Below are 13,758 nucleotides of genomic sequence, written 5' to 3'. Positions count from 1 at the left end.
CCTAAATTCAGATTATTTTTATATTATAGAAAAATTTTATAACATGTCTAAAATCTAAATAGGTTATATATTAGCCTTATAAAAAATTGTTACAGATTTTTGTCTTTCTGCATTTATGCAATGGTCAAAATGGAAACAGTTGAAAGGAGATGTAGACGTCCTGGGTAGAAAGCACATCCCTTGGGTATCTCCTTGCTCTCGGGCTCAGGCATCCCAGAAGTGTCTGAATGTACTAGAGCATTTGTAGAATAATCAGTTGGTGTACATCTTTCATCTGTTCATATTATCTGTGTAACTTCTTGATTTCTTGAATCTTCAGAGCTTTTTAATGAAACTGTTCAGCTGGAAATGTAGCTAATACCATATTTAAAATTTTTTTCTCTTGTTTCCCCAAACTTTTGAACAACTTCAGCTTCACAAGATTCATCGTGATTCAGGAGACAATTCTCAGACAGGTGAGAACACTTCCATTTCACGCGTACACACTCTGGTGGCACTGGTGGGTTCAAGTCTATAAATTACTCTGAAGAAGTCTAAATTACTCTGAAGAAGTAGACACTCACTACCCCAGAATTTGGAGTGCCAAAATCTGAGTGCTGGTATTGGAAGGCTGGAGAGAGTCAGAATACAAGCAGAATCCCTTCAAAACTTGACTCTTGATTCATGGTAACCTTTTCTACTGAATGCCTTTCCCATCCTGGTTTTATTTTGCTGGCTAGAGACCTTGCAGAGCAAATAAACCCAAAAGAGAGTGGCCCAGAAGTCCAGGGGAAACATACTGTTGTACCCTGGACAGGCTACCCTTCCCTCCTAGCTCTCGGTGGCTAGATGATTAGAGAGCATGGACTGCCCTGTGCAGGAAGTCAAGAGCACTGAGGCACCATTTCAGTCCCTTCCCCCTCAGTTTATACTCTGTCTGACCCTTTGTCTCCTCTATCCTCAAATGTGTTAGACCAGATGACTATTGGATTTGAAAGGTTTGTAATTCTCTAATCATTAGAGCAAAAAACCAGTCTGCTCTCAAAGACTTAAAATTCTTGTTCCTGCATACATGCGTGACCTTCTTTGCTTAGTTAATGGTTTTCCCAGATGCTAATGTATAAGGTTAGACCCTGAGCTACTAATTCAGTCCTTCTCCTTGATTCTAGGATGGTCCATATTTTAGCACACTCAGACTTAATTTGATCCTTCTACATTTTAGTTTCTTTGCTTGTAAAACGAATTAATAATGTCCATCTCGTGGCTAGGAAGAGTAAAGGAGAAAGTGTATATAATATCTAACAGTACCTGATACTTAGCTGTGGGGTATTGTCCTTCCATTCCCCTACCCTTTCCCCTACTCTGCCTTTCCCTCTCCCTCCCTCCTGGTGTGTCTCTGTCTCTGTCTGATGTTTTAGTTTATTTCTTGTACATAGCAAGTGTAATATTTTAACTAACTTATGAGCTTCTGGGTGCCAAAACCTCTTCCATTTTCATATCCTTTGCAGTGCCCAGCATTGCCTTGCACATAATAGACCAAATAAAAATGCTCCCAGAGCATGGCTATGTTGAAACTATCCCATCTTACAAAACATAGGTTCCCCCATTTGACTAACTCTTTGACTTTGAGCTACCTGCATAATCTCTCCAAGTTTACATTTTCTCACTGGCAAAATGAGGATCACATTATGTAGCTTTCAGAATTGTTGTAATGATCATAAAAGATAATTTCTATACTTTAACATTTAAACACAATGTCTGCTGCAGAGTAGGTGCTCAGTAAATGTTAGCTTTTTTTTCCCAAAACTTGATGATATTATATCCCTTCTTGTCATTGAATAAATTTATTTAAATTTCCTTTATCCTTATTTTCTCTGGTTTTTAAATTCATTCCATAAGCATCTGTTGGTAGAATGAATAATGAATTATTTGATTTAAATGGCCTTTTATTGAAGAATAATTTCTCCAAACTTTTAATAATTTCTGTTGCTGTATTCTCTTAACTTTAGCTGAGATAAAATCAGGAATAAGCATTAGATACCTTTGAGTAATTTCTAGTGAATGATTTAGAATTCAGCCAGCCAGACAAGAAACTAACTTCCCTACTTTAGTTTAATTTATTTATTTTTTAAGATTTTACTTATTTATTTGACAGAGCTCACAAGTAGGCAGAGAGGCAGTCAGAGAGGTGGGGAGGAAGCCTGATGCAGTGCTCGATCCCAGGACCCTGGGATCATGACCTGAGCTGAAGGCAGAGGCTTCAACCCACTGAGCCACCCGGGCGCCCCCCTACTTTAGTTTTATTTAGAAATTAAATTTTGAGGAATTCTTGAGTTTTTAAAATCTCGAATGTAATCTTAAATCTTTATTAAGTTAGATTTAATTTATTATGTGGTAAATGAGTGTTAGAAATGTGAGATTATTAAGTCCCTGAAGAGCACTTAAAGGAGTGTCTTGCAAGGGACCACTGTTAGTTTTCAAGGTTTGAAAGACGCCATATGATCCTAACAATGTCATGTAAAGTATCACTACCCATTGCTGTCTTTATAAACTCTGAAACTCCTATCCAAGGCTATGAAAACTATTAAGGCAGAATCTGGAAGACAAAATGAGCCAAAGGGACAGTGTAAATATTTTGTTATATCACTCAAGACAAGGCTGTAGGGTTATGGTGTTCAGATCAACTTCATAATAGTTCTGCTTTTCACTTTTTGCTATATAAATACAATTCAAGTTTACTTATTTAATTTTTTTAACTGAATCAGATTTTTTGGGACACTAAAGTAAATGGTTAAAAAAGGTGATCCAGAAGAAAGTATTTAAGACATATTTTGAAGTGAAAACAGCAAATAGCAGAACAGTATTGTAACATGATCCTATGTGTGCCTCGAAGGTATATTTGCAAATGAACGGACACAGTTAATACTATGAGCCAGCATGAACTACATATGTACAGTGTAGCAGGCACCATGCTAGCTGCTGCCGTGGATTAACTCATTTACGTCTCCCAACAGCCTGAGAGAGATGCTGTGACCAACTCCACTTGATAGATACGGATATCGAGACCCAGAGAAATAACATTCCTACGGTTACACAGCTAGTACATGGCATGGTAGAGACCTGAACATTGGCAGTTGGGCTCTGGAGCTTACTCTTTTTTTGTTGTTGTTTTTCTTAAGATTTTATTTATTTATTTATTTATTTTGAGAGAAAGAGAGAGTGAGAGAGGGCACGAGAAGGGAGAAGGTCAGAGAAAGGAGCAGACTCCCCGTGGAGCTGGGAGCCTGATGCAAGACTCGATCCCAGGACTCCAGGATCATGACCTAAGCCGAAGGCAGTCACTTAACCAACTGAGCCACCCAGGAGCTTATTCTTTTAACTGCTGTTCTCTCTTGTACTTTTTTTCATGCTAATGGACAATTCTTAAAAGAGCATTATTGCATCTTTTTTTTTCTTTCTTGGAATATGAACACTGGAATTTTTTTTTTCTTTCTTGGAATATTGGTGTCTGAGAAATGCATTCTCCCTGCAGGAATCTGCCATGTCCCCCTCCTGTCTTAGCCCAGTAAGGAGCGATGCTGTTAAGATTAAGTTTCTCTCCTAACCACTGGGTCACTCCATGAGCACCCAGTGCCCTGCAAATGCATGTTTCTGAAACCAACTCTGCTACCCTTACATGTTGATCTCTTGGTCCTGACCGGAAGGAAGCGCACCCTCTGTACTTCAGTCTTGGATTGACATGGCCGCAAATTCTGGGTGTTAAATTCAAAGTCAGCAAAGACTTAGAATTGAAGTGCTTTTTTCACCCCCTCAGAAAATAGGGACAGAGGCGAGAGTCAAGTTGTGGAAATGGTTGGGATTTAAAATGTGCCTTTTCTTCTCTGCCTTTCTGGCAATGGCAGTATGTCTCATTTGATGAAATGACCTCCTCAGGAGACCATCTGGAGGTCTGACCTTTCAGAGGGACCTAAAATTACTCCATATTAGTTTCTCCAATAAATTCAACTTTCTGTGCATCTCACTAGTATTTTATTTCCACAGATAGCCCTGTAAAAGCCTTCCCCACCCAGTTACATGTACTGTCCTTCAGGTTGAAATGAACCCCCCAAATTTACCCCAGTTTTTAATGTTTTTTTTTAATTTTTATTTATTTTTATTTTTAAAAAGATTTTATTTGACAGACAGAGATCACAAGTAGGCAGAGAGGCAGGCAGAGAGAGAGGGAAGCAGGCTCCTTGCTAAGCAGGGAGCCTGATGCAGGACTCGATCCCAGGACCCTGGGATCATGACCCAAGCTGAAGGCAGAGGCTTCAACCCACTGAGCAAACCAGGCGCCCCAATGGTTTTTTTAAAAAATAGATTTATTTATTTAACTTAGGGAGAGAGAGAGAGAAAGCACACATGTGCACGTGTGCAAGCAGCGAGTAGGGCAGAGGGAAAGCATATCAAGCTGACTCCACACTGAGTGAGGAGCCCAGTGCCGGGCTGGCTCTCACAACCCTGAGATTATGACCAGAGTCAAAATCAAGAGTCAGAGGCTTAACCGACTGAGCCATCCAGGTGCCCCTTTTAATGTTTACTTTTTAAAAAGTATTTTATTAATGGAACTACAAAGCCCTTGATAATAAGCCCTATTACCATGATACAATGGGGTGTCACAAGAAGAGTATCATTTTACAATTAATATGACTGATAATTTTGTGTTGATGATTCAAAGAAAAAGTGGTTTGCTGTTTCTTTTTTTTTCTTTTTAAGATTTTATTTATTTATTTGACAGAGAGAGATCACAAGTAGGCAGAGAGGCAGGCAGAGAGAGAGGGGGAAGCAGGCTTCCCGCCAAGCAGAGAGCCCGATGCGGGGCTCGATCCCAGGTCCCTCGGATCATGACCTGAGCCGAAGGCAGAGGCTTAAACCACTGAGCCACCCAGGTGCCCCGATTTGCTGTTTCTTGAGACTATTCTGTAGGGTTTAAAAAGGAACCTTGTTTTTTTGATAATGGGGACGGGGGGGAATGTGTCTAAACTTCATCTGTAAATAAGCTGCAAACTACTCACTTTCTGTTCCTAATTTAAAATCCTTAGAGTCTCATTCATTCAGATACAAGAACAGAAGGAAAGAGTCCATTGATGTGAAATCGATATCATCTCGAGGCAGTGATGGTAAGTTTCTCAGATTTCTTTGACCTTTCTAAGGAGTAGAAGATGCCAGAGGAATGTGCTCAAGAAGCCCCAAGTAGTACGGTCTTGATGAAAGGTGCTTTTCTTTCTCTATAAACTGGAAAAACTTGTGGGCCTTTTGAATCTTTTTTACTTTTTACAGTCTTTGTCTTCTCTTTGAAATGATTCCATGCATATTCCTTGATGCCTAAAGTATGTTGAGCCACGTAATCACCAGAGCAGCTCAGAGTTTTGACAGCTAGGTCACTCCAGTGGCAGAGAGAGAATCCCAGACTGCAGGAGAGGTGGCGGCGAACCAAGAACAGGAAGGGAGCAAGAGAAAAGAGATGACCAGCAGTAGAAATGCTGCAGAGACCAGCAAGCTTAAGAACTGAGAACTAGTGGATTTCACTCATTCATTCTAGGGGCATGAAGAGGGATAACTAGTGACTGAGGTAGAAAGGACAGCAGTAGGATGGTAACCTCGGAATAAACAGGAAGGACAAGTGAAGGACTTTCCAATCCTTTGGGTCACAGTGTGAAACCTGAGTATGAGGGAAGTGGCTACACTAGCAAGGACCAAAGACTCTAGAGACAAGATGAATAATTCATAGAGGAAGATGGATAAATCACAGGCCATGCGAAAGATTGGGACCAAGGATGTAAAGAAAAAGGAGGGACTGAAATATTTTCAGATGTACACAGAACATTTTAGATGGAAAAGATCATGGATGAGAGAATTTGAACTGGATTAGCTCGGTCTTCAGCATAGAGTTTGGGGTGGGATCATCACCCCTGCAGAACGTGGAGAAGTAGGGGCTGCAGAACACAGAAGAGGGCTGCAGTGATGGCGGAGCAGCAGGAAGGCTCTCCTGATACTGCCTAGATTAAGTTATCACATCTATAACATAAGGATTTTATCCCTCCTGCCTGCCTCATAGGAAGTGGTAGTAAGATCTAATGAGAACGGGGCTTTTAAAGTAAAGCTTCTCCCCTCTGAATTTTCTACCCACATGTAAGCATTACCTGTTCCAAAAAAAGAGAGAGAAGATGGCTGAGTAGGAGGACCCTTACCTTATTGTATTGCATGGCTATAGCTAGATAAAACTCTTACCAGTGTAAATAACCAGAAAACAACTTGAAGACTGGCAGAACGAACTCTACAGTTAAATGTAGAGAATAGTCCATATAGAGGAGAGTGGGAAGGGTGGGGACATGTTTGGGAGCTAAGCAGACCCGTAGGAGGGAGGGATGGCACAGACTTGGAGAGGGGAAGAGAAGAGACCCTCATGCCAGGCACCCCAGGCATGGGAAGTCCCCATAAGATTGAGCTTTGAAAAACAAAAGGGCCACATTTGGTGAATTCTTAAAATTAGTGGGCTGAACATCTGGAACTTTAAAAATCAATTGGCTCTGTGATAGCCCTCTCCAGCCAGCCCCAGCTCCAGGTCTCTTGACAAAGCAGACCCACACAAACCCTAACCTAGGGTCTACCTTGGTCAGAAAGGGATGTGCCTCTTCCTAATTCCTGATGGCATAGCTGGGAGGACAGTACCAGGCCTTAGGGCCCAGCTCTGACAGATGTGGTTGTTGGAGGGGGCCCTCACTTGGAGACCTCATACTTGGAGCCCTAAGCCCCACAAGCCTGGAGATTATAAGCACAGATGGTAGACCCAAGTGGCTTGACTTGCCGGAGGCCACCTGAACCCCAGGGACTTGGGAGCAGAGGTGGCTCAGCTTTGTGGGCCCCCAGGGCACTCAGCAAACAAAGGCTATCAGAGGGTTGAGCAAGCTCAGCCAAAGGAGGACTGGATCAGGTTAATTGTACTATGGATCTCCTATTCTGTGGACCTGCCCCCTTCCAGTAAGCTCTTGGCCAGAGCCCATCCAAAGCAGAGCCACAAGGCTGGCAGGTACAAGGCTGGCAGGTCCCCCAACAGGGACCAGCACCACTCCAAAATGACTCCTGCTCTGGGTAGAGGGGGAGATAACCACACATACCAGCAGCCCCAACAGTGCAGCCCCAGCAGTGATCTAGGAGCAGACATCTGGTCTAACAGCAAGCCCTGTCTGCCAAGAAAAGTTTCTTAGGGAACAACACAGGAAAGCACCCTGAAAATCAGTGACCCTGTCTGTCTGGCAAATGCCTGGTGTGACTCAGCTCAAGCCCAAGGCAGCCCCAGACTGGCCCACTAACAACACCAAAGACCAAACCCTACCCACAGTAGGCGAAGAGCCGTTGCAATCAACTGGATCAAAGGGAAAAGCAGCTCAGCCACAATAGTATGTGCGTAAAACAAGAGGAGACACTCCTCAAGTGCTAGGTTCTGATGAATAGGAGACCCTGCACAGCAGGGCACTACAGGACCTCTCCTTCACAAAGCTCCTACTTGCAAGAGCAGGAGTTGTAGCTGACTTTCCTAATACATAGAAACAGACACAGAAAGACAAAATGAGGAGACAGAGGAATATGTCCCAAACGAAAGAATGGGACAAAATCATAGGAACAGAGCTAAAGAGAGAAAAGAAACATGGCTGATACAGAATTTAAAGTAATGGTTGTAAAGGTACTCACTGGACTTCAGAGACCTCAGTTGAGACCCTTAATAAAAAGATAAAACCCATAAAAAGAACCACAGATGAAGAATTCAGTAACTGGAATTAAAAATACACAAGATGGAATAAGTATAGTCCAGAGGAAGCAGAGAAACAGATCACCAACCTAAAGGACAGAGTAATGGAAAACAACCAAGCTGAAGAGGAGAGAATACAAGATAATTAAAAATGAAAATAGACTTAGGGAACTCAGTGACACCATTAAGCCTAGTAATATTTGCATTATAGGGATCCCAAAAGGATAAGAGAGAGAGAAGGAAGGAGAAAATGTATCTGAAGAAATAATAGCTGAAAACTTCCTAATTTGGGGGTAAGAAACAGAAAAAGAGATCCATGAGGCACAGAGAGCCCCCAACAAAATCAACCCAAGGAGGTCAGCACCAAGATGGATAGTAATTAAAATGACAAAAAGTAGTGAAAAAGGGAGAATTTAAAAGAAGCAAAAGAAAAGAAAATCATTACATACAAGGGAAATCCCAAAAGGATGTCAGCTGATTTTTCAGAAACTTTGCAAATCAGAAGGGAGTGGCTTGATCTATTCAAAGTGCTGAAAGAAAAAAACCTGGAGCCAAGAATACTCTAACCAGTAAGGCTATCATTAAGAAGAAAAGGAGAGATAGACTTTCCCAGACAAACAAAAGTTAAAGGAATTCATCACCACTTGCCCAGCCCTACAAGAAATGTTAAAGTGGACTCTTCAAGTGGAAAGGAAAGACCATAAGCAAGAGTATGAAATGTAGGAAACACAAAAGCAGCAAACTTAACTAAGTATAAAAACCAGTCAAGGGTGTCACAAAATAAAAGGATGTTACCATATACTTAAAACATGGGAGTGGAGAAGAGGAGTAAAGAATGTGTTCATATTAAGTGAACATCAACTTAATATAGACTGCTATATGCGTAAGATTTTACATATAAAGCTAATGGTAACCACAAAACAAAAACCAGTAATAGGGGTGCCTGGGTTGCTCAGTCTGTTAAGTATCTGACTCATGATTTCAGCTCAGGTCATGATCATAGGGTGGTGAGATAAATCACACACACACACACACCCCCACCCAGGTGAGGCTCTGTGCTCAGTGGGGAGTTTGCTTGAGGTTCTTTGCTCTCTCCCCTGCCCCAGCTCATGTTCTCTCTCGCTAAAATACATAAATACATCTTTTCTTTTAAAACCCAGTAATATGAGAAAAATAAAAAGGAATTCAAATATATCACTAAAGAAAGCCAGCAAACCATAAGAGCAAGAGAATAAAGGAACAGAGAAGAACCGTAAAATAAGTAACAAAATGGTAGTAAGTATATACCTCTAAATAATTACTTTGAACTAAACAATCAAAAGACTAAGATTATGAAATTGATTAAAAAAAAAAAAGACCCATCTATATGGTGCTTATAAGACTCATTTCAGACCCAAAGACATGCAGATGGAAAGTGAAGAGATGGAAAAGCATTTACCATGCAAATGGGAGTGGGGGAAAAAAAAAAAAAAAAAAAGCCTGGGGTAAGGATGCTTATATTAGGAAAAAAACAGACTTTAAAACAAAGACTATAACAAGAGACGAAGATACTATTTTATAAGGGGAACAATTCAACAAGAAGATTGAACAATTGTAAATAAATAATTGTTCATCCAATGTGGGAGCACCCAAATACAAAAAGCAGTTAATAACAAACACAGAGGAAGTAATTGATGGTAATACAATAATTGTAGGGGACTTTGGCACTCCACTTACATCAATAGACTGATCCAAGCAGAAAATCAATAAGGAAACAGTGGCTTTTTTTTTTTTTAATTTTATTTTTTATAAACATATATTTTTTTCCCCAGGGGTACAGGTCTGTGAATCGCCAAGTTTACACACTTCACTGCACTCACCATACATAGCACATACCCTCCCCAATGTCCATAATAACCCCACCCCCCCAACCCCCCTCCCCCCAGCAACCCTCAGTTTGTTTTGCGAGATTAAGAGTCACTTATGGTTTATCTCCCTCCCAATCCCATCTTGCTTCATTTACTCTTCTCCTATCCCCTTAACCACCATGTTGCATCTCCTCTCCCTCATATCAGGGAGATCATATGATAGTTGTCTTTCTCCGATTGACTTATTTTGCTAAGCATGATACCCTCTAGTTCCATCCACGTCGTCGCAAATGGCAAGATTTCATTTCTTTTGATGGCTGCATAGTATTCCATTGTGTATATATACCACATCTTCTTTATCCATTCGTCTGTTGATGGACATCTAGGTTCTTTCCATAGTTTGGCTATTGTAGACATTGCTGCTATAAACATTCGGGTGCACGTGCCCCTTCGGATCACTACGTTTGTATCTTTAGGATAAATACCCAGCAGTGCAATTGCTGGGTCATAGGGTAGCTCTATTTTCAACATTTTGAGGAACCTCCATGCTGTTTTCCAGAATGGTTGCACCAGCTTGCCTTCCCACCAACAGTGTAGGAGGGTTCCCCTTTCTCGACATCCTCGCCAGCATCTGTCATTTCCGGACTTGTTAATTTTAGCCATTCTGACTGGTGTGAGGTGGTATCTCATTGTGGTTTTGATTTGTATTTCCCTGATGCCGAGTGATGTGGAGCACTTTTTCATGTGTCTGTTGGCCATCTGGATGTCTTCTTTGCAGAAATGTCTGTTCATGTCTTCTGCCCATTTCTTGATTGGATTATTTGTTCTTTGGGTGTTGAGTTTGCTAAGTTCTTTATAGATTCTGGACACTAGCCCTTTATCTGATATGTCGTTTGCGAATATCTTCTCCCATTCTGTCAGTTGTCTTTTGGTTTGTTAACTATTTCCTTTGCTGTGCAAAAGCTTTTGATCTTGATAAAATCCCAATAGTTCATTTTTGCCCTTGCTTCCCTTGCCTTTGGCGATGTTCCTAGGAAGATGTTGCTGCGGCTGAGCTCGAAGAGGTTGCTGCCTGTGTTCTCCTCAAGGATTTTGATGGATTCCTTTCTCACATTGAGATCCTTCATCCATTTTGAGTCTATTTTCGTGTGTGGTGTAAGGAAATGATCCAATTTCATTTTTCTGCATGTGGCTGTCCAATTTTCCCAACACCATTTATTGAAGAGGCTTTTTTCCATTGGACATTCTTTCCTGCTTTGTCGAAGATTAGTTGACCATAGAGTTGAGGGTCTATTTCTGGGCTCTCTATTCTGTTCCATTGATCTATGTGTCTGTTTTTGTGCCAGTACCATGCTGTCTTGATGATGACAGCTTTGTAGTAGAGCTTCAAGTCTGGAATTGTGATGCCACCAACTCTGGCTTTGTTTTTCAATATTCCTTTGGCTATTCGAGGTCTTTTCTGGTTCCATATAAATTTTAGGATTATTTGTTCCATTTCTTTAAAAAAAATGGATGGTACTTTGATAGGAATTGCATTAAATGTGTAGATTGCTTTAGGTAGCATAGACATTTTCACAATATTTATTCTTCCAATCCAGGAGCATGGAACATTTTTCCATTTCTTTGTGTCTTCCTCAATTTCTTTCATGAGTACTTTATAGTTTTCTGAGTATAGATTCTTAGTCTCTTTGGTTAGGTTTATTCCTAGGTATCTTATAGTTTTGGGTGCAATTGTAAATGGGATTGACTCCTTAATTTCTCTTTCTTCTGTCTTGTTGTTGGTGTAGAGAAATTCAACTGATTTCTGTGCATTGATTTTATATCCTGACACTTTACTGAATTCCTGTACCAGTTCCAGCAGTTTTGGAGTGGAGTCTTTTGGGTTTTCCACATATAGTATCATATCATCTGCGAAGAGTGATAGTTTGACTTCTTCTTTGCCGATTTGGATGCCTTTAATTTCTTTTTGTTGTCTGATTGCTGAGGCTAGGACTTCTAGTACTATGTTGAATAGCAGTGGTGATAACGGACATCCCTGCCGTGTTCCTGACCTTAGAGGAAAAGCTTTCAGTTTTTCTCCATTGAGAATGATATTTGCGATGGGTTTTTCATAGATGGCTTTGATAATATTGAGGTATGTGCCCTCTATCCCTACACTTTGAAGAGTTTTAATCAGGAAGGGATGCTGTACTTTGTCAAATGCTTTTTCAGCATCTATGGAGAGTATCATATGGTTCTTGTTCTTTCTTTTATTAATGTGTTGTATCACATTGATTGATTTGCGGATGTTGAACCAACCTTGCAGCCCTGGAATAAATCCCACTTGGTCGTGTTGAATAATCCTTTTAATGTACTGTTGAATCCTATTGGCTAGTATTTTGGTGAGAATTTTTGCATCTGTGTTCATCAAGGATATTGGTCTGTAATTCTCTTTTTTGATGGGATCCTTGTCTGGTTTTGGGATCAAGGTGATGCTGGCCTCATAAAATGAGTTTGGAAGTTTTCCTTCCATTTCTATTTTTTGGAACAGTTTCAGGAGAATAGGAATTAGTTCTTCCTTAAATGTTTGGTAGAATTCCCCCAGGAAGCCGTCTGGCCCTGGGCTTTTGTTTGTTTGGAGATTTTTGATGACTGTTTCAATCTCCTTGCTGGTTATGGGTCTGTTCAGGCTTTCTATTTCTTCCTGGTTCAGTTGTGGTAGTTTATATGTCTCTAGGAATGCATCCATTTCTTCCAGATTGTCAAATTGGTTGGCATAGAGTTGCTCATAATATGTTCTTATGATTCTCTGTATTTCGTTGGTGTTAGTTGTTATCTCTCCTCTTTCATTCATGATTTTATTTATTTGGGTCCTTTCTCTTTTCTTTTTGATAAGTCTGGCCAGGGGTTTATCAATCTTATTAATTCTTTCAAAGAACCAGCTCCTAGTTTCGTTGATTTGTTCTATTGTTTTTTTGGTTTCTATTTCATTGATTTCTGCTCTGATCTTTATGATTTCTCTTCTCCTGCTGGGTTTAGGGTTTCTTTCTTGTTCTTTCTCCAGCTCCTTTAGGTGTAGGGTTAGGTTGTGTACCTGAGACCTTTCTTGTTTCTTGAGAAAGGCTTGTACCGCTATATATTTTCCTCTCAGGACTGCCTTTGTTGTGTCCCACAGATTTTGAGCCGTTGTATTTTCATTATCATTTGTTTCCATGAATTTTTTCAATTCTTCTTTAATTTCCTGGTTGACCCATTCATTCTTTAGAAGGATGCTGTTTAGTCTCCATGTATTTGGGTTCTTTCCAAATTTCCTCTTGTGATTGAGTTCTAGCTTCAGAGCATTGTGGTCTGAAAATATGCAGGGAATGATCCCAATCTTTTGATACCGGTTGAGACCTGATTTAGGACCGAGGATGTGATCTATTCTGGAGAATGTTCCATGGGCACTAGAGAAGAATGTGTATTCTGTTGCTTTGGGATGAAATGTTCTGAATATATCTGTGATGTCCATCTGGTCCAGTGTGTCATTTAAGGCCTTTATTTCCTTGTTGATCTTTTGCTTGGATGATCTGTCCATTTCAGTGAGGGGAGTGTTAAAGTCCCCTACTATTATTGTATGATTGTTGATGTGTTTCTTTGATTTTGTTATTAATTGGTTTATATAGTTGGCTGCTCCCACGTTAGGGGCATAGATATTTAAAATTGTTAGATCTTTTTGTTGGACAGATCCTTTGAGTATGATATAGTGTCCTTCCTCATCTCTTATTATAGTCTTTGGCTTAAAATCTAATTGATCTGATATAAGGATTGCCACTCCTGCTTTCTTCTGATGTCTATTAGCATGGTAAATTGTTTTCCACCCCCTCACTTTAAATCTGGAGACGTCTTCAGGTTTAAAATGAGTTTCTTGTAGGCAACATATAGATGGGTTTTGTTTTTTTTATCCATTCTGATACCCTGTGTCTTTTGATTGGGGCATTTAGCCCATTAACATTCAGGGTAACTATTGAGAGATATGAATTTAGTGCCATTGTATTGCCTGTAAGGTGACTGTTATTGTATATTGTTTCTGTTCCTTTCTGATCTACTAGTTTTAGGGTCTCTCTTTGCTTAGAGGACCCCTTTCAATATTTCCTATAGAACTGGTTTGGTGTTTGCAAATTC

At 40.3% G+C, this 13,758-nt stretch overlaps 1 protein-coding gene across 5 annotated transcripts in view; it reads left to right on the top strand.

Annotated features, from left to right (window-relative positions):
- Positions 1–13,758, top strand: part of PDE8B (phosphodiesterase 8B) — a 276,199-nt gene that overhangs the window by 240,235 nt on the left and 22,206 nt on the right. For all 5 annotated transcript variants that reach the window (XM_032847981.1, XM_032847965.1, XM_032847993.1 and 2 more), the window contains exons 11-12: positions 413–455; positions 5,061–5,138. In XM_032847981.1, coding sequence (XP_032703872.1) covers positions 413–455; positions 5,061–5,138 — 121 coding nt within the window. The remainder of the gene's footprint in view (positions 1–412; positions 456–5,060; positions 5,139–13,758) is intronic.

The sequence above is a fragment of the Lontra canadensis genome, unplaced genomic scaffold (assembly GCF_010015895.1).
Source record: "Lontra canadensis isolate GAN:19392208 unplaced genomic scaffold, GSC_riverotter_1.0 scaffold4, whole genome shotgun sequence".
Lineage (NCBI taxonomy): Eukaryota > Metazoa > Chordata > Mammalia > Carnivora > Mustelidae > Lontra > Lontra canadensis.
The sequence above is the reverse complement of the archived record's forward strand: the minus strand, read 5'-3'. Positions and strand labels throughout refer to the sequence as shown.